This window comes from Rhynchophorus ferrugineus, unplaced genomic scaffold (genome assembly GCF_030347505.1).
Source record: "Rhynchophorus ferrugineus isolate W39M unplaced genomic scaffold, kcgeb_rfMv2 rfM9, whole genome shotgun sequence".
In the NCBI taxonomy this organism is placed as follows: Eukaryota; Metazoa; Arthropoda; class Insecta; order Coleoptera; family Curculionidae; genus Rhynchophorus; species Rhynchophorus ferrugineus.
In genome coordinates, this window is record NW_027472588.1 from 35,688,682 (window position 1) to 35,709,585 (window position 20,904).

A 20,904-nucleotide genomic window follows, 5' to 3' on the forward strand; every position below is an offset into this window, starting at 1 on the left:
CACTCTTTATTTGCAATTTAACCAAATAGTTATGTAATATCCGTTTTAGCCTTTGTCCCGATAAGAAATTTCGGTATGAAATTTCCATAATGACTGATTCGCTTCCTCAATATCCAGTATGCAAATGTTGGCATTAATTCCACAAGATTTAATAAAGAAATTAATTGAATCCTGGAAGATATTGAGGAATTAATAAAAATAAAGGTCCTGTAACCAAATGTTAGGATATTAAATTATTTGTTTCTATTTTTACCAACAAGGAATTATCTGAATTGGTTTAATCACATTTCTTGGCATCAAACCCAGCTAGCACTGAGAAACTACCACGCACATAAAATGTCCATAATCTATGCCCTGCGGGATTCGAACCCGCAATTATAGGAGCATTAGGAGTACCGTCTTGTCGCCAAGTAAATACCTTAAATTACTTTTTAACTTTTCACATTTAGGTTCCATAAATGGTCAAACGTAATAAAACTATGAGTAGTTTATAAACACAAAAAAATTACAAAACAACTTTTACATTTTTTTGTTATTTCCCTTACACTAACTAGTCTATTCTCATATATTGATACACAAGAGAATCTAAGTAAAATAGATAATATAAATGTATATTATTTGAAAAGTTCAAAGAATTGCCCAAAACATTCTAAAAAATGCCCCAAAAAAAATAGGGAGCAGGCCAGTTATACCTGTGGGAAAGCTTAAACAAAAACTATAATTTTACATTAAATATCCGAGGTTTTTGTCACTTTATTGATGCACTAAACGCCCTCTTTATTGAAATATTTCTCTCTCTTCATCTAATATTCTTCCCCTTTGATCTCCCTAGTATTCTAATTTGGAAGCACAGAAATACTTTTTGCAAACTTCCAAAATTCAATCGGTAGAAGCACACGAACCAACAAACGAACCCCACGATATGAGCCAGGCCTCATCAACTAGACAATTCAGCGCTTTTCAGCATGTATCGCCAATCAATACCTTATTTTCGGATTTCGGAACTCATCTTCTACCACTATTGGAATACAACGAATCCAAACTGCAAGCTACAGAATCCCTCTTCATTTGTTTTGCTTTAGGCAAGATTAACTAAATGAATGAATCGAAAGAGCAGAGCTTGGTTGGCGCAGTGCTCAAGGCGACATAACGGTCTACTTACTGTTGCGATAGTCGCGGGTTCGAATCCTGCTAGGCCATGGTCATGAATATATTTGTGATTGTCCTAGGCAAGAGTGCAAAATCCAACAAGGAAAATGATCCCAGTCATGCCAGTAACCAGGCTGGGTAAGACCGGATGTCTTCTGGGATGATTTCTAAATTGGTCACTTGTCAGTCGGTAGGCTTAATGCCGAGGACCGTGGTTCGGAGCCCACATTAAACTGTAGGTCCTGTCCAGATAAACCCATAATTGGTGGTAATAAACCCATAATTGATCCCTTATATATATATATATATATATATATATATATATATATATATATATATATATATATATATATAAGAAATAGTAGATTGAAGTAGAAATTTCTTTTATTCATGGAAAATAATTTCGTTTACATTTAACTATTTCTCTATTTTAAAAATACTTCAACAAATATAAGTGTTGTAGATTGTAGATTGTTGTTTGTTGTAGAATATTTGTTGAATAGTTATCGAGTGATCGATTCGATATATATTAACTACTATACATACTATAAATTGTGTTGTTAACAATCAATAATCATTTTTCTATAGAGAGCTTGCCCTTTCTAAATCAATCCACTAAATATAAACATTCTTTTGAATCGCCTAATATAAATTTAAAATAAAATTACTTTTAGTCAAATATTCAATTCATTATTATAAAGGAGAGAAAGGAAAGGAGGAAAGAGGACTTAATTTAACACTGAAGACATCACAAAATATTGTCTACAACACAATACCAGAGGAAAAACTCTATTAGCGTCCCATCAACAACTCATTTACCTTCGCATAACAACAATGAATCATCGTAGCATTCAGCGATATTGAATATTCATAGAAATAATTAACTCGGAACTGGGGTCGGTCCACCATCCATGATATAATCATCGCGAGAACGACAAAAACGAAACCAGATCCGTTTCGGAGATAATCCTTAATTAGTACACGTGGTATCATAAGAAGGTCCGAGGAAAGCCTTGATCTACTATTAAGATTTTCCGCGGCTATCGAGACGAAAAGAGAAACAGGAAAAGAGCGCGCTATCCGATCGATTACGCAATCTAGATTGCGGAAGAAACTCTCACGCGCCTTTGTGGGTTGTGTCGACGCTGCGGACGTCTCTGGTGACTGCTACGTCTGACGTTAACCAATTATTTTCAAAATAAATAACTTGGATGCATCGGATTCGACATGTTCCAAAATTAAGGTATCTTGAGAACGATGGGTCTATTAATATTTACATGGAATGTCAAGGAATCACTCGCTTAAGTACATTTGGATGTATAAAGTTTATTGGATTTACCAAGTTATTTCCAGTGTAAATAGAATTTCAGTGTTATTTTATCTTGAAGATTGATACAGCATAATAATTAGTATAACGCATAATGTGAGAAAACTTAAAATAAAATGTCTCCAAAATGTATGTAAACATTTTTTTATTAATTACATCTTACATTAGATATGCTTAGTACAATCTTAATTTACAAATTTATTTATTACTACTGTTCTGTTGTACTTGCATTAATACGCAAGCAATGCAGGTACGAGATTAATATATAATTAATCAGTATGTATTTCACAAATGTAAAAATGAGCATATAAACAATAATTCATAGAAACACCTAAAAGGTATAGCACAGTAAAAAGAAATAAGAAAAATTATAAGATCAATTCAAGAATTATATGGGACAAACTCAAATACTGTAATTTAAAACAATAAATAAAAACAATAAAATTAACCACCTTCAGATCTCAAGCAGTACAATACTAGGCAGATTGCTAAGTCCAACTTTGTTCATAATATTTATGGACAAAATGATGAACAGATAGATAGTCAGGGAATAGGAATATGGAAAAAAACTGAAATGTTGACAGGAGCTTTTGTTGATGATGTACTGATAACAATAGAGATACTATATCACCTATAGGAAGCCCTAAGCAAGTGGTATATAGTACTAAAAGAATATGAAATGATGCTGAAAAAACGTAAAGCAAAAGCTGTGGTTATGGCAAAGCGAAAACTAATAAATATACAAATTAAAAAAATAGTGATAGAACAAGTACATTAATTAAAACATCTGGGAATAAAAAGTGATAGTATACAAGAGTATATAGAGATAAAGCAACTTAGTTAGAGATAGGAAAGATAAGACAGGTTGAAATAATCTGGGAAGAAGGGTTAGAAAATCCTGCATGAAACAGGAATTTCAGGAATCTCTAGCTGTCATTTCAGAAGAAGTGACATAGATTGTTCCTTACAAGAGTACTGGTTAGATAATATTTTCTGTGTTTATATTTATGTTAAATAGTATGAAAATACATCTCGATAGAAATTTCTTTGATGTCTTGGCAAAAAGTGATATATTTAACAAAAACCTCAGCCACAAATCTCAACTGAATCAAGGCTAATCAACATAATATAACATCTCGTCTGAACATACAATATTAAGCACTGACTTCTTATCATTTCCACAAGCTGCAAGCCATATAGTTTTAGAACATTTTTATAACTTGTTCTAGTGCTTTTGTATGATTACTTCAATAAAATTGTCTTTTAAATAGCTGTTCAATAAATACGAAGTTCTTCCCACTATCTCCTTGACTAGTGAGGCTAGTTAGTACCTGCACTTTCCTGTGCAATATTATGGTTAAATTTGACTCTGCTAGTTTAACAATTCTCATTATCTGCCGCTAATATTCTTTGAATAAAAATAGTTATTTTATCTCAACAAACTAATTTTTAATTTCTTCGTGGTCCACCATATAATTCCAACTATAGTTCTTCAACAATGAAAATTCAATATATTCAAAAAAATTTTCTCAATGTTGTTGATAAAAACTTTATTAAAACTAATTTTACCAAATCAACACTTAAGTTAACACATCTTAACTGTTAAACTTCTACATATTAGCTAAAATGTGTAGAGTTAAACAATAATATGCTTACTCAACAATGAAGGAACTAAAAGCAATTGTGTTTTAGGCCTTGTTCTTTATCTACTCTATTATATAGCTACATTGTTGATGACTCTGCCAAACTTGCTATTGATGACAATATAGAAGAAATAGCCAGAAAACTGCAACACGCAAATAATAATATAAAGAAGTGAACCTAGACATATATTCAGTTCCTATACCAATAAATACGAATTCTATTTTCCTATACAGTAATAACGCTAAGTACTTTGGGATGAAGTCGAATTAAAATACAAAATATATATTGAGTATTTGAGAGAAAATCTAATTTATCTATACTTAAGTTGCTCCTGTAAAAGCAAATACTAAAAACCATATGAACCTAATATGAATTCAGTTATGAGGATATTTTGAGAGAAGTAATATGCAGGTATTTTAGACAAATATCCTCATCTATCATCGAAATAATTAAACGAAATCGAGATCCGGTCGTGGTGCAATCAGAATTTTGAAAAATCCGACCGAATTGAGCGTAACGTTGTCCGGATCGGTCGCGAATCAGCGACGTTGTCGCAATTCGGTACACGTTGGTGCGTGAAAAGCGATGGCCTTTCAAAATGCATCCTGACCGCCACCAACCTCACGCGATTAGATGACGATGAAAGGAAATAAAACAGAGGCGCTCGGTTTTAGGTATTTCTTCCTTCTTTCGGTGATTTCAAGGTTGGACACCAACAAATCCTATGGTATCTACGTGGGATATCGACTAATTTGCCTCATTATAAAATCGATAGAAAAAATTAACCTATTATTTAGTTATTAGATATTTTATAATTAAAAAATTATTGACTCCTGATTGACTGGTATATAATCAATGAAAGGTCACATATACTCAAAGTACATAATATTAAGAATAAGAATTAATTTAAAATAGCTAACTTTGTTGAGTCTTCTTATTTGGTTGCCAACAAGAAGGTGTAGCTATTAGTGATATCAGTCATGACTTATTATCAGTATGTCTTATGATGAGCTGATGTAGAATGTGCATGATGATCTTAATGAAGATGGCTCTTTTATCTTACTAAAGATATCACATTATTCAGTGTTTTATTCTAATAGCTTAAGGTGATTATAATGTTTCATATAACAGTTTAATTTTTGTCTAAACTTTGAAGTATTACTTCCTTGACGATAGCAATCCCCGGATATCTTTAATTTAATTTGGTCCAGTATTTTAATTCTCCTTTAATAGGTTCTCTATCAACAACTTATTAAGATAAAGACTCAAAACATTTTTACTGGATGTTTTTGAACTGGAAGAACCTGGAAGAATCAGTGTCTGAACTTAAAAAAAAACCAGAAAGTATTTCATCAAACTTAATCAAAGAAGCATCAAAGAAGCCATACTATTAAACATTTGAAAGATGACAGGTATGAATCATTTACTCATTCAAAAATTATCCCGCGTTGAAAGTAAGTATTCCAGAAGATAATGTTTAAAATAAGCGTGTAAAAATTTCTTCTTCATCAATAAATCTCATAAATTCTATAGCTTGCTATATGGTTTTGCCTGAGAAATGATAAAAGGTTAAAAAAAGTCATCAAAATAGCACATAAAATATGAATAGCATCTCTCATAATAACTTGAAAAAAGTGAACTTACTTCTTTCCCATGCCATTATAAGAACAAAAACTTTATTTAACAAAAATAATTGATGTACATAAGTATACAATTGATATCATAAGTACAAAATAGTTCAGTCCAATTTTTTTATGACCAAAATTCAAAATAAAATTACTGAAAATATTAATAATTAATTCACAGTTGGCTACTAATTTTTCCCAAAAAGGAATCTATCAACGATTTCATCCACATCCACCATTTAAGTCAACCTTACCATGTACAAGCATTTGGTTCTCATCCACTATATATTTCTTTAAATTAATGTTCATACGACACTTATATGAACCAGAACTTAAATATAACTAGAAAAAGATGCTAATATTTCAGAGTTATGTCTGTAAACAGATGTCCAATGTTATGATTTTCCTGAAATAATGAAAACATAACTGATTAGTGACATCTTTGTCCAGCTGTGGAAACTTATTTGTATACCTAATAGCAAAAAATATATGCCTTATATCAGACCATTTTTATAAAGCAAAGCAGATCATTAATTTTCCGGGAATATATAATTAAATATATGCTGCGATATTTATCAATACGCTAATTTTTGTATATATGTTATGGACAGATGGCGTTAATACAAATATATTTGATAAATTGGCTATTGTTTTCTAGAAAACTAGTTAAAACTAATCAATACGTAAGATGTAAAAAAACTGGCGTATTTTATTATATAAATTCAGTAAAATAATGTGCTATTTTATGTTATTTATAATCAAAAGAAAGCATTTAAAATCCATGTAACTCTAGAAATCTGAATGAATCACCAAAGTTTTTTACATTTAAATCTCACAGTATAGACAAAACACTGGCTTTTTTTAATTAGTTTAAATCAAAATATTGAAGAACGTGGACAATTAAATTAACACATTTTGTCCAGAGCAAAACATAAAAATATATATTTACAAGTTGAGTTGTTCGTTCATCATAGAATATATACAGAAGCTCTTAGAAAATCTGAATGAAATGAACTACACGGGAAAGTTATTGACTAATCAAATGATAAAATTGTAAGTATAAGAAATCGGTTGCCCTGAATTGGTGTCGTGATTTAAAATGAATATCTAGAAATGTAATATAGTGGCAGTTAAGTTGGCATCTCTCTGAACAAAGTTCTTGTAATACCAAGTTTCAAGTCAATTTCAATAAAGAGTAACACTTTATTTATGTTACGCTATCAGATCCACAATCAACTTTTATCCTGTGCTGAATGAACAATGTCGTGTAAATTATCATTAAAAGATTATTTGCAACCATAAGTTAATTTAAATAAAATTCCCTTTAGTTCTCTTTCCTCATATTTTTACTAATTATACTCATAATGTTTTTTTATTATTTAATTATTACATTGTTACTAATTCTCTCTAGTAGTCTCTGATGAAATAATGTTTATACATATCACTACTGTATTTTTTATTATATGCACCTCACTACAGGACACTATACAACATGAGATGGTTTGATTCTTTTGAGTCTGTGTCCTGCTCTGGTGGTATCCAAAAATTTTAATACTGCAATATTCTCATGAGAATGGAGTCTTTCTTGACTGACTGTAGATATCTGAAGGTCTCGATGTAGGTAGTCATTCCTGTAGTATTTGGATGAGTCCACAATTCATCTCAGGACCTTGTTCTGAAGAATTTGTATTTTGTTTATGTTACTCTTTACAGAACATCCCCATAATTGAACTCCTTATGTCCATATAGCTTTCAGTATTTGCTTATATAATAACAATTTCTTATGTACTGATATTTGTGATTTTCTTCCAATTAAGCAATACATTTTCCTATATTTCAATTCCAGTTTTTTTCTTTTCTTCTTTATATGTTCCTTCCAGCGAAGTTTTGCATCAAGATTCATTCTGAGATATTTAGCGTTATTACTATATGGAATGATAGTATTATTTAATATTATTGGTAGTTATACGGTGTGATTGTAGGTGAACTGTAAATGCGTAGATTTACTTTCGTTAATTTTTATTTTCCAAGCTTGTGTCCAATTATTTTTAGTGCCTCTTGCCTGTTGCAATTTTCGTGTGGCTTCTTCACGATTGTATCCCAAAGCTATAATCGCTGTATCATCAGCAAATGTAGCCATCGTAATATTCTTCATTTGTGGTATATCACAAGTGTAGAATAGTTAAAGCATTGGTTTCAATACACTTCCTTGTAGTACACTTCCTTATTTAACTCTAAACATTCTGTCTGTTATTTACGATATTAGTAGATCGGTGTGTTGTTTTGATAAAATTTTCTGTAGTTTATAAACAAGGTCTTCATGCTAAAGCTTATCGAATGCTTGTTCTACACCTAAGAATATAGCTGAGCATACTTTTTTACTTTCGTTGGCTTTTTCAATAACCTCTGTGGACCTGGTCAATTGTTGAATGCTTATTAATAAACCCAAACTGGTTAGTTGGTATTAGGTATTTTCTATCTATGATTATTATGAAATATTTTTTTTCAAATAATGAGAGGGCAAAGTATCCCAATTTCTATTCATAATTTAACCTAATAATATAATCTTCCCTCGGAGTATCATATACATAAAAATTATGATAAATAAACACGGTCAGTATAGCATGTTCGTCTCTATATATTTATAATAAACGTAATTTATACTAAAATTTAATATAAAATCACTCCAACATGTGAAATAAAACAACTATTAAATTATCACTAGAAGGAAGGCAAATACTCGATAAAGATCACTGCATTAACAAAACGCAACGCTAAGCCGGAGATGACTATTTAATTATAACAGGCTGGGGCAGCTTAAGATTAAGGTTTTCTGTCACTAATGAGACAAAAAACACGCACACTATCCCAATTATTTTCAAAATAAACAACGCTTATATGTTGTGTTGGACAAGCTCCGAAACTAAAAAGCTCGAGAACGATGATGCTATTAATACCACGAAGAAAACTTTCACCGACGAGCATCTAAGTGTTTGAATAATAACTAAGTAAAATAAACATTGATCAATTTTAAAACGTCAAGCTCCTCCTATCCAGAGTGCGCTTGATGTATAAAAACAGTGCCTACTACGAGAAAATAGACAGTAAATGCCTTAAACTGAACTGTTCTCTTTATTATTTAATAATATCTGCAAATAAATAAGTATATAGTTATTTTGTCACGAATATTTAATTTTATTCCTAAATAAGAAACCTACAACCTATAAAACACTGTAATAAATTGACAAATACACAACACCTTCGTTATTAATGTATTACCATGTATTAAATGTCGAAATGTCACTATCGAAACAAATAACTATAAATTGTTAATGCAATAGTATAAATATAACAACCTCCGTGTCTGTTTTAGGCACCAAGATTACGACATTCCCTTTCATCATTTCCATCTGGTTGTCTATTTAACCTAATTTCTTAAGAGTTGGTTTCATATCCCCTTTTAAAAGACTGTTATAATATTAAAGTACTATTCCCCATGAGTGAGATCATTTGCATTTGCTATCATATAAATATTTGTGAAAGATTAAACTACATAACAGGAGGCAGAGAATTTTTTTTTATTATACAAAATAACAGATGTCGGAGTTGTTATTAATTTTTTTCTTACTGTTTTCGAATATTAAAATACGAAATAAGAAAAAATGAACATAATTCAACCCAGTATAATAATTTTTTACTTTCTTTCTTATTCTTTTTTATTGGTTATTATATATATATATATATATATATATATATAAAGGGGTACATATGATCATCTTAACTGTATATGAAAATGATAAAATTATTATTCTTCCAACGTTAGTTGTGTTATATATTATAATAAATAATATTTTACAGTATTTTATATTATTTGAAACACAAATAAGCATTTTATTATCGCTGTTATGATTGTGCCCTGTTTTTAACTTGTTATATGCCTATAAAGAGCTATTAACTTCTCCTATCACAGTTTCACCATTTAATAGAGAAACCTTAGAAACCAGATACTGCTAGATATGTTTCCTATTCACCTGATTTAGCCCTGTTTGCATTTTTCTCCTTTGAAGACGTTACTTTGAGCCCATTAAGAAAATTTCAAAACTCAAAAACTGTTTTAAAAACTAAAAAGAACGTTGGAAATGCTTTGTAAAATAGCGGGCTTGGTTGGTGCAGTGGTCAAGCCCGCAGAACAGACAGACTTGGAATGCGATCTCCCGTGTATAAAGTTGTAACCGAATTTTCTTCGTCCTAGCCACCCGAGAGCGCTCATAGCGGATTTATTTATTACAGCGGGAAATAAAAAAATACAATTGTAATAAAACATTTTGTTTGTATTCTAGTTAACATCTGTATAAAAAATTTTCAAAATACATCAAAAAAACAAAATCTAATCTGACGACTAATAAGGTATTTTCTAATTGAACATTATTATTGCCTTAAAGGTTATAAAATAAAGATATGTAAACTAAAAATGTATTTGTCCAAATTATGCCTAAAATAAAATATTTGAATTTACTGAATATAGTAAATGCCTATTACAATTTTGAGTACGAGACCTCCTTTTCTTCTTCATATATTTTATAGGGTAATTGGATGCTATTCACATTATATGTAGCCATGCAAAATTTTTAATTTTTACCCTTTGCAACTCTTTTTATTTTTCCATTCACCAGGACAATCAACCTAATTATTTATTATTTTTAAAAATACTTATAATAAATGGTGCTTGCAAGATTACCTGTATATATGGTAATATTTAATCTTTTCGGTGTTATGTAATCTGGTTCTGTTTCAAAAGAATCTGCAAAGAAACATACACTATAATTTTCAGTTTCCAGATCTCTCATTTTACTTCCTTTAAAAAATATTATATATTATTTTCGAATACTGATATTATGAATTTGCACATAAATAAATAATATTTAACTTAAATGCTATAAAATAGCATCAACACAACAAATTTCCCTACAATTATATACAAAATAGAAGAACAAATATAACCTGTTACAATATCTTAAAAGGAAAGAATAAAGAAATCTGTAATTTTTTTACCTCCGTGATTCGGACGCGTAAAATATGGTTGCGGGTGTGCCAAAGTCAAAGCGACAGGACGGTCCTGAATATGGTTCGAATCCCGCTGGAGCAGTGTCGTAAATGTATATTTGTGACTTTCTATAATAAAAATTATACAAGCGACAAGAGTGCAAATATCCGACAAGGAAAATGATCTTTGTAACAAGGCTAGGTAAGACCGGATGCCTTCTGAGACGATCTCTAAATTGGTGAAATGCTAGTTGGTCAAATGCCATTTGGAGCCCATATTAAGCAGAACATTCAATGCAGACAAACTCTGATTTTTTTAAAAGAGACTAAAATATCAAAAAAAACAACTTACTAATTAGATATCTTACTATTTTTTTATCAAAATGGTATATTCATTTTCTCAATGTGTGGTTATCAATTATTTATTGTCAATACAGATCGCGTGACCCTTTATTCGTAAGCCACCGGCAATTGTTTTATCAAAACCTTAAAACGATATCGTAAAACAAACGAACGATAAAAAGGCGTATTAGAACCAGCAGTAAAACGTTTATCAAATATATCGTTTCGAAGAACTCCTATCGGATAATAAATTAAAATTGAGAAACGCCGAAAATAAACGATAAAACTTTTCCTCCCCTAGGAAGTACGACGTCCCGATCGTAATTGTTGCAACGGCAGCATGTCCCATTCGGGCACGCGATGTTGATCGCTCCACGGTAAATTAAATCAAAAACCGAGAGCTAATAAACATCTCGGGCCGGCAACGTAAATTTTCAATTCCAATTATGTCGCGGGAACAATGGTGGCGGCGAGGAGGGAAAACCACGAGGAATCCGCAAAACGACGGATATAGGAAATATTTTACGAGGCGGGGGTACGGAAAATTGGGTCGCCGTTAATTATTGTTCTCGGTAATTTAACACGGGCGGGCAGATGCACCCGTAACATGCGATCTCGTGAAATGAATTCCTATTATGGCTATCCGAGGAAAAAGAATGAACTAGCTCGAACTCACCATGCCCAAAACACCACCACTGATAAGCTACATGACTGTAACAAACATAGTTCACAAAAATATTAATTTATAATGATAATATACCATAAAGACAATTAAAAATCCATTTATTTGAAAATAGAAATTGGGATTACTAAGCTTTTACCAAAAATAAAAACACAAAATTCGCTCGGGGCCCTAAGAAACATTACTTACTTACCATTCGCCAACCATCATTTCACATTCCAACATTTGACATTTTTAGCATGCTTCGATTTTTTTGATTTACTTATCTTTTATTTAACTGTTAAAAAATTGGTTTTATGCTAGGGATGTATGTCTATATGTATATCGATATGTTTTTCAAAAAATCGATAAAAATGTTTTTAATGGATATATCAATATATCAATATTTTAACGTCAGAACGTCGCAATGTGTTTAAGTAAAATAATAAAACAAAAATATTATCAAACATAACTTAATTTACCATTATAGTACATCTAAAAATTACATTTAATTATACAGCCACAATAGTTTTTAGGTTAGAGTTATAACCTCTTATCACTATTGCTTTCAAGAATTTCGCATACGTCTGACAACCGGGCAACGTTGACGGGCTCATTCGTTTACGCGTTCGAACTAATCAGGCAGCATTGTGTCTCTTTTTAACTAGAATAAAATGAGAAGGAAAACATTGTCTGATTCTGAAACGAATTTACAAATTGCGGCAGGTAATACATTAAACATCTTGATGACGTATGTACAAAAAACTTTGAATAGACTATAACTTTATTCTACAATTTATTTGTATGTATTAATAATATTTTGTTATTAATACATTATTGTTAACTTATATAAGATATAAAGATACTATTAATAAAAAAATTGTTTCAGGTTTTACACGACCATATCTGCTACCGATACGAAATATTGGAGGTCATCGGGAAGGGCAGTTTCGGTCAGGTGATCAGAGCCCTCGATCACATGACCAATAAGCACGTTGCAATCAAAATTATCAGGAACAAAAAACGCTTCCACCACCAAGCCCTGGTCGAGGTTACGATACTGGAGCATCTGAAGAAAAAGGACAAAGACGCCAATCACAACGTCATCCATATGCTTGAGTACTTCTATTTTAGGAATCATCTTTGTATCACCTTCGAGTTATTGAGGTAAGTTCAGTATTTTTGATGCACAACGTCCGACTTCACGCAAATCAGATGAGAGGGAGATCAATCCGTGTGTCAAGATAGGTTCTAGTTTTCATGTTCGGCAACACTGTATTCTTATAACGGCTATAAGCTGGCGATGTACACATTAAACATTATTCTGAACTTGTTTTTATACTAGAATTGTGCTTCAAAATGTGTGAAAATGCAAAAGCAACGTGTAAGATCAATTCAAAGTATTTTTGTTACGTTTATGGATGTTATATATGCGGTATTTTGGTTTTTCTGTAGTATACACCGACAGTCAATGGGTATTGAAACTGTTTTGTAACGCATGCAGAACACAAAAGTGTACTACATAAATGTCATTTGTCATTTGGTGAAAATGGTGAAATAAACACATTTAATTTATTAAGGAATATTTGTCAGACGTAATATTCGAAAACTAATGGCTCAATCAAAGTTTAACAATATTTAACGTCTGATGAATAAGCAGCATGAGCAATGTTTCTCGGGAAACACAAACCATCGAATTACCACAAGATTACACCTCGAATATCTCTGAAAATGCGTTTTCTGCATTACCATCTTCATTTTTTTCCACAAAACTTGAACGACACGAGCTATTAGTCACTACACTACACCACACGAAGATATAGCGAAAATTGAAAGACGATACCAAGACAAAAACACGATGGACAATTACTGTACCTAACCCTAACGCGTGAAAAAGATCCCAAGCAGTATAAGATACTCAGTTCAACCTCTGTTCAATCGAACCCGCGACCTCTGTTTGAGAATTAACCGCTTCAACCATTACACCATAGAAGCAGTGGTCTACAGTATTTCTACGAGGTCTTATATACTATAGTTAGTGCTTAAAGAGCAAATTGAATGGCTTTTGCACTGAAGGACTTCCAATTTTTCGTCACACCAGCTCAGCAATAACATTATACCCAAATATCTGATTATTTTAGATAAAAAAAAATTTCACAAAAAAATAAAACACTTTGCACGTGCCTTTGAAATTTGGGCGTTTTCCTCGATTCCCCCAACAGATAGAAGAACATAGAACCCCCTCCTTTTTCGAAGTCGGTTAAAAATTAAGTACTTTTCGGAATTCCTTATATTTTACAACGGTTTTATAAGCCTTTTTAAGGAATCATTTATCATTATTTCGTCAAATTTCAATGTAATTTTTCAAAAATATAATTTTAAATTGTTTATATTAACCTTTGTTTTATTTTCGGCTTAATTTATTTTTAACTGCCGCCCGTAAACTATATGCACGTGTACATACCGTACCAACTAATTCGTCAAACATTCCCATTGTCTTTTAATCAGATCTGAAATGATCGTTAACTCGAAACCGTTAACAAAACGAAATAAACGCTTCATGAAATTTAATTACTCGAATAACGTTGGCTGTGACTACGGCGCGCAAGATCTTTTTTGTTTAAAATCCGAATAGACAATGTATTCCACTTAGCGCAATAAATTAAAATTATCTGTTGGAACACGTACTTGCCTCGCAGACATTGTCTGCAGCAGGAAACACTTATTAATATTCCCCGTACAAGAAATTGTTCTTTCTTTGTTCACTTTGTTTTTTTTTCTACAAGATTCTACAGACAATTGTATAATTAAAAGAAAAATATGTGAAATAAATTTGAATATATATATATATATATATATATATATATATATATATATATATATATATATATATATATATATATATATATATATATATATATATATATCAAGATGATACATTAAACAGCCTGGCGCAATTTGTAAATTCGTTTCAGAATAGGACAATATTGTCCTTCTCATTTTATTCTAGTTAAAAGAGACACAATGCTGTCTGATTAGTACGAACGCGTAAACGAATGAGTCTGTCAAAGTCATCCGGTTGCTAGACGTTCGCAAAATTCTTGAAAGCAATAGTTATAAGTGGTTATAACTCCAATCTATAAACTATTGCGGCTGTATTATTAACTTTATTAATTAACTCTAGTTTTTAGATGTATATATGTATATTTTAGATGCTATAATGTTAAAATAAATTATATTTCATAATATTTTTGTTCAATTATTTTATTCAGATTAGAATTTTCAAAAAACTCAGAGTTAATGCGGCAACATTGCGACGTTTTGACGTCACAAATTTGGATGACGTATAACAAAATAAAATAAGTTCAGATTGCAAAAACATTAAAAAAGTCTCAGCATACTCCAAATACGAATAAAATGGTAATAAAATATAAAAATGTATTTTCGGATTATATTTATAACTCTTTTTTGATCTAATTAACATAGTTGAAAAAAATACCGAAAAAAAAAACAGTTTTATTGAAAAGACAAATTTTATTACACCCTTTCTTATCAGTTATTTAACTTTATGACCACTTGTTAGATCTGGTGCCTTTTTGACACTAAAGTTTGTCTGAATCTCATCTAGTTCGAATATCAGCAATTTCCTTTGGAGCTATAATTATATCTTCCCATCTATATGGAATAGAAGGTATAGTTAGTTTTTGCTAAGTATACAGCGAGTAATTAAGCCTTCTTGCTATGTTTTTTTCTCTATTCCCCGTTTTTTTGCGAATTAGCACGTTTTGTCATCTGAGAAATTCTTTGGCAGTTCATAAAACACTACATTTTAAGCAATATGAGCTTTTCCTAAAACATACAGCTTAATTTTATCTTCTGCATCTACTCTAAGTCCATTCCAATCTGCCCATTTTTTCATTAACGATAGTAGATAAATATTAGTAAACCAGTAAACTAATATACCTATTTATCCGATTTGATCGCATTGCGCCCTTAGTGGTAATAAGTTTCCACCCCCAAAATATGTATATTTATTCCCAATCGGTATTCCCAGGTATTCTCCAATTATGAAGTGAGTTTTGTAACTTTGAAAATAATGTGAGAGATTAAGCAACATATTTCCATACATATTTTTTAAAATTATTTATTATAGCAATCTAATAAATTAACACTAATGAACTATTTGTTTTTATCCTAATTTGTTACGTTTTTAAAATTACAAAGTACAATTCTACGATAGACACTGAGCTTAAATGAGGAGGTTCGATATTCTTTTTTTTTATTTATGTTCGCCGATTTTTCCGTCAATTATGGGTCACTTCCGAGATTGTCCCATTGAAACCTACAATGTTTTCACATATTTTTTACCTAAAATAATCAGATATTAGTTAAATCATATATTTTTTTGAACATGTAGCTTCCACCTGAGCTTAACATCAGGAGTCTTCCCAAGATATTTGGCTATATATCCATACGAGACTACTTGTTGATATATGTATACTGGCTTGTGCTTGATTCTTTATTGGTAAAATCCATACATATTTTTTTTATAATTAGTATTGTTTGAATAAACAGTATGGGAGAGCTTATACATTTTTTGGACCAAAAGGAATTTTTCCAATTTATAGATTTGTTGTAATAGGTCATTTACATTCCAGGCAGGTAAATCTAATATAGTGACAATACTCTGGCAACTTTATGACCAATGTACAAGGAAGAATATACTGAGAATAGCTGATACAACATTGATGTGCTAATGAAGCATCTATTTATATCTTTTGGCATAGCTCTTGATAACGTTATCGACAGTTCAGGTGCCCTTATGAAGATTGTCATTACGGAGTATCAACAATACCTCGTGGTACCTTGTTTTGGAATATTTGTATAATATTTTTGTTGCTTTAACTGGAACAATCCGAGAGTTGAACACCATAATTCCACACTGGTTTGAAGACTTGTTGGCAAAGTAAAAACTGATTATATAATGACAGGACTGAGTATCTACTTAACAGCTGGTATATTTTTTGTACTTCAGCTTGAACTCTTCATATTTTTTTGAACATGCAGCTTCCACCTAAGTTTAGCATCTTAGTCTTTCCAAGATATTTGGTTATATATCCATACGAGACTACTTATTGATATATGTATACTGGCTTGTGCTTGATTCTTTATTGGTAAAATCCATACATATTTTTTATAATTAGTATTGTTTCAATAAATCGTATAGGAGAACTTATACATTTTTTGGACCAAAAGGAACTTTTCCAATTTATAGATTTGTTGTAATAGCTTATTTATATTCCAGGCAGGTGAATCTAATATAGTTACAATACTCTAGCATCTGTATGACCAAAGTACAAGGAAGTATTTACTTATATAATATATTATAACAGTACCCGCTTCGTAGGAAAGGGAATTGCTCTTGTATGAAATTTTGATTCAAAAACACGAAATTATTTGGCAATTGCACCTATTGTGTTCACAGTGTGTTCGACAGGTTTCGTGTCTTACACGCATCGTGATAAAACGAACATCTCATTAAAAATATACTCGTTTTTTTTCTCCTTCTTACCACATCATTACGGTTGATAGTTTTTTTCAGTGTATAATGGCATTTGGAGCTGCCTTTTATCCATTGTTGCATAAGTGGCAGACAATAGAAGATCTATCAATATTTTTCGAAGTGCAGACGCTGTCGTGTCACGACCTAATTTTCATTATTGTAATCTGACCCGAAAATCTAAAAAAAAACAATATTTGCACAATGTAAGTTTTGGCTGTTAATGTTGTTTAACCAGCGACACTGGCAATTCTAAGTAGGTTAGCTGATATCAGTTCGGTCTTAAGATATTTGTGAAATCTGTTTGTTGTCATGTATTAAGGTAGGGCTCTCTATATATACACGACGTCATAGTCATATGAAACGTATACTACCGTTCAAACGTTTGGAAACAATAAGGTAATTAAAAAAAGCGACGATAAAAAAGATAAGTTATGATTTATTAGACTGAAATCTTAATCAATAAATTTATTAGTTAAATTTATTTAAACATATTTAGTCCAACTGAAAAAAATGAATTTCTCATCAAATTTGGATCAAAACTTGTTTAAGTATTTGGAGTCCAGAGTCTTCCATAACATTGTAGGTCATCGATTCATCACTTTTTTATCAAGATCATCTCATAATAACTCGATAGAGGTCTGTCGATTGTGCTTCTGATTAGATTTTTCTGGATATATGATGATTGGATTGATTGGTCTGCTACTTTGTTGAGTTTTCCACCAATCTTAATCATATGATCGAGCTTGTTATTATTTAATCATCTCCAGTGTTAACAGTCTGCACAGTCCCTGGATCTAAAGCATTTTGATGGCTCCCAAAAAAAAACGTCTATTAAATCCAAAAATATCAAACTTGGACTCAACCGTACATTTTGGACTCTTATAGAACTACTCAGTCTCGGCTTTTTGCTACTACTCATCCTCTCAGATCAAGAGACAGTAAAGACCTTTAGGGTTGTACTTGAAACTGGATTTGCTCTTGTTTTATTTAAAGTAGCCGTGTTTCCAAACTTTTGAACGATAGTTTATATGACATTTAGCAATATACAGAACCGATCATATGTTGAGGAATGTTTAATTACATACAATAGTTTAACTACATCAAAGAATCGAATGAATTTTTGGAATAACGGTCAACAAAGTACCCAGAAATATAATCCTAGATGTTGAACATGGGCGGGGTGCCAGCAGCGACAACTAGAAAACGTTAACGAATAACTGGCAAACCCGAGTTTATTTATCTGGGATGTTATTGAAGGGTATTTCGATCATTCGATAATGTAAATACCACTGTTTATGCCCTTCTACTAGAGTTTTACATTGTTTTTCTGTTATTTCACAAAAAATTTCGATCTGAGATACATTTTCAAATAAAATAATCAAGTATAAAACAGAAATAAACATGGTTACTAAGATATCGATATAATTTATCTCAGTTTCTATTCGTTAATTCCAATTTATTAATGTTACCACTGATTCTTAAAGGCCTACGACAATTATTACACATTCGATGAATGGAAATCATTTTCCACAAATGATTTTCTTTAATGTATAAGTCGGAGGGAACTAAATATGGCGAATAAGCTGGGTATTTAAAAAAATTATGATTTAATTCGCTGATTTCAATGACATATTTTTCAGCTGTGTGAATAACTTAATGGAAATTATTTGGTTCTTTTCTAAACCAGATATTTGGTGTACAATAATTTGTGCTTGCCTTGGCATCACGTGTTTTGATTCAGAACCATTATCGTCCATACTTCATTTACATCGAATCCTTACTTTGATTGTTGATGAACAAATCTATATTAGCAAACAAATATTAAAATTATCATAATTATATTTTCATAAAAATGCTGTAGATATAGAACATAGATAAATATAATAATGGCATAATAATAATAATAATTCTGCTCTAATTCAAAAGCTTGTCATATAATTTCAAGGAATTGTTGTTTATGTTTAAACGTTTCTAAAACTTAAAAAGGCTCCATTGTTACATAAATACTATAACAACAATGTTACAAAATAATAACCAACGAGGCAACCATGTTTACATCATTTTAGTATAATCTAGGCTTTGAAAAAACAACATAATTTGCATGTTTTACATTTCAACGCTTGCAAATATCTATTTCCAAAACAAAAACAATTCCAAATGCCACAAGTTTAATTTTATTCTTCCAGTTAGTAGACGAAACGACTCATTGTCTATATTTATAAGAGGTTATAACTTCGACCTACAAAGTATTGCGGCTGTATTATTAATTTTATTAATTAACTCTAGTTTTTAGATGTACTATAATGTTAAAATAAATTATATTTCATAATATTTTTGTTCTATTATTTTATTCAGATTAGAATTTTGTTGTTTGACATACAGCCAAACTAAACTAAAACTCAGAGTTGATGCGGCAACATTGCGACGTTTTGACGTCACAAATTTGGATGACGTATAACAGAATAAAATAAGTTCAGATTGCAAAAACAATAAAAACGTCTCAGCATACTCCAAATACGAATAAAATGGTAATAAAATATAAACGTTTCTAAAACTTAAAAAGACTCCATTGTTACATAAATACTATAACAACAATGCTACAAAATAATAACCAACGAGGCAACCATGTTTACATCATTTTAGTATAATCTAGGCTTTGAAAAAACAACATTATTTGCATGTTTTACATTTCAACGCTTGCAAATATCTATTCCCGAAACAAAAACAATTCCAAATGCCACAAGTTTAATTTTATTCTTCCAGTTAGTAGACGAAACGACTCATTGTCTATTCGAGAGAATCGTTCCTAATGCCTCGTTCTTGATTGGGAATTATATCTGTCCATATACGACTTCGAACTGCATATGGAAGCGATCTTTTCCATTGTATGTTAAAATTTAATTGCGATAATAAAAGACTTCTGCGAAACATATTAGCGGTTTTATTATTTCGACACGTTTTCGGATTACGACGGGGCTTCTGCCATTGTTTAACGTCTCGAATCAGGTGGTTTAGATTAAACGTCTTGCTCGCTCTGTGCGTTTATCCGTCTATATTGGGTCTATTTAGGCACACCTTTAATGAATCTAATCGCGATAGATCTCTCGATTTGTCAAGTTGAAAATCCGATAATCACCGGTTACTAAATCAGGATTGTAACGGGTCAATTGAAAAGTCCCGGCCGGGTTCTTTAGTTAGCCCTAATCCTCAAAAGATGCGTATATAAATTTGACAGCTGTCGGATCATTAGTTTATGAATTATAGCCTTTTGAGTGAAGCAACTTTTGGTATTGTGAAAAAAATCGATAAAAAGGAATTTCGCGTGTTGATAAAATATTACTTTTTGAAGAGAAAAATACAGTTGAAGCAAAAACTTGGCAAACAATCATCAAAGATTGGTATGTTAAATTTAGACGTGGTGAAATAAGCACCGAAGACGGTGAACGCAGTGGACACCCAAAAGAGGTTGTTACCGACAAAAACATTTAAAAAGTCCACAAAATGATTTTGAATGGCCGTAAATTGAAACTGAATGAAATAGCAGACACTT

At 31.1% G+C, this 20,904-nt stretch overlaps 1 protein-coding gene and 1 long non-coding RNA gene across 4 annotated transcripts in view; one reads left to right on the forward strand and one right to left on the reverse strand.

Moving 5' to 3' along the window:
- The window catches only part of Dyrk2 (Dual-specificity tyrosine phosphorylation-regulated kinase 2), a 123,851-nt gene that overhangs the window by 93,150 nt on the left and 9,797 nt on the right, over positions 1 to 20,904 (forward strand). For all 3 annotated transcript variants that reach the window (XM_076414643.1, XM_076414641.1, XM_076414642.1), the window contains exon 6: positions 12,681 to 12,958. In XM_076414643.1, coding sequence (XP_076270758.1) covers positions 12,681 to 12,958 — 278 coding nt within the window. The remainder of the gene's footprint in view (positions 1 to 12,680; positions 12,959 to 20,904) is intronic.
- On the reverse strand, positions 11,741 to 13,961 carry LOC143202827 (uncharacterized). Its single transcript, XR_013007236.1, has 2 exons — positions 13,560 to 13,961; positions 11,741 to 13,505 (listed from the first exon to the last, which is right to left on the reverse strand). It is a non-coding gene; the product is annotated as an uncharacterized LOC143202827 (long non-coding RNA).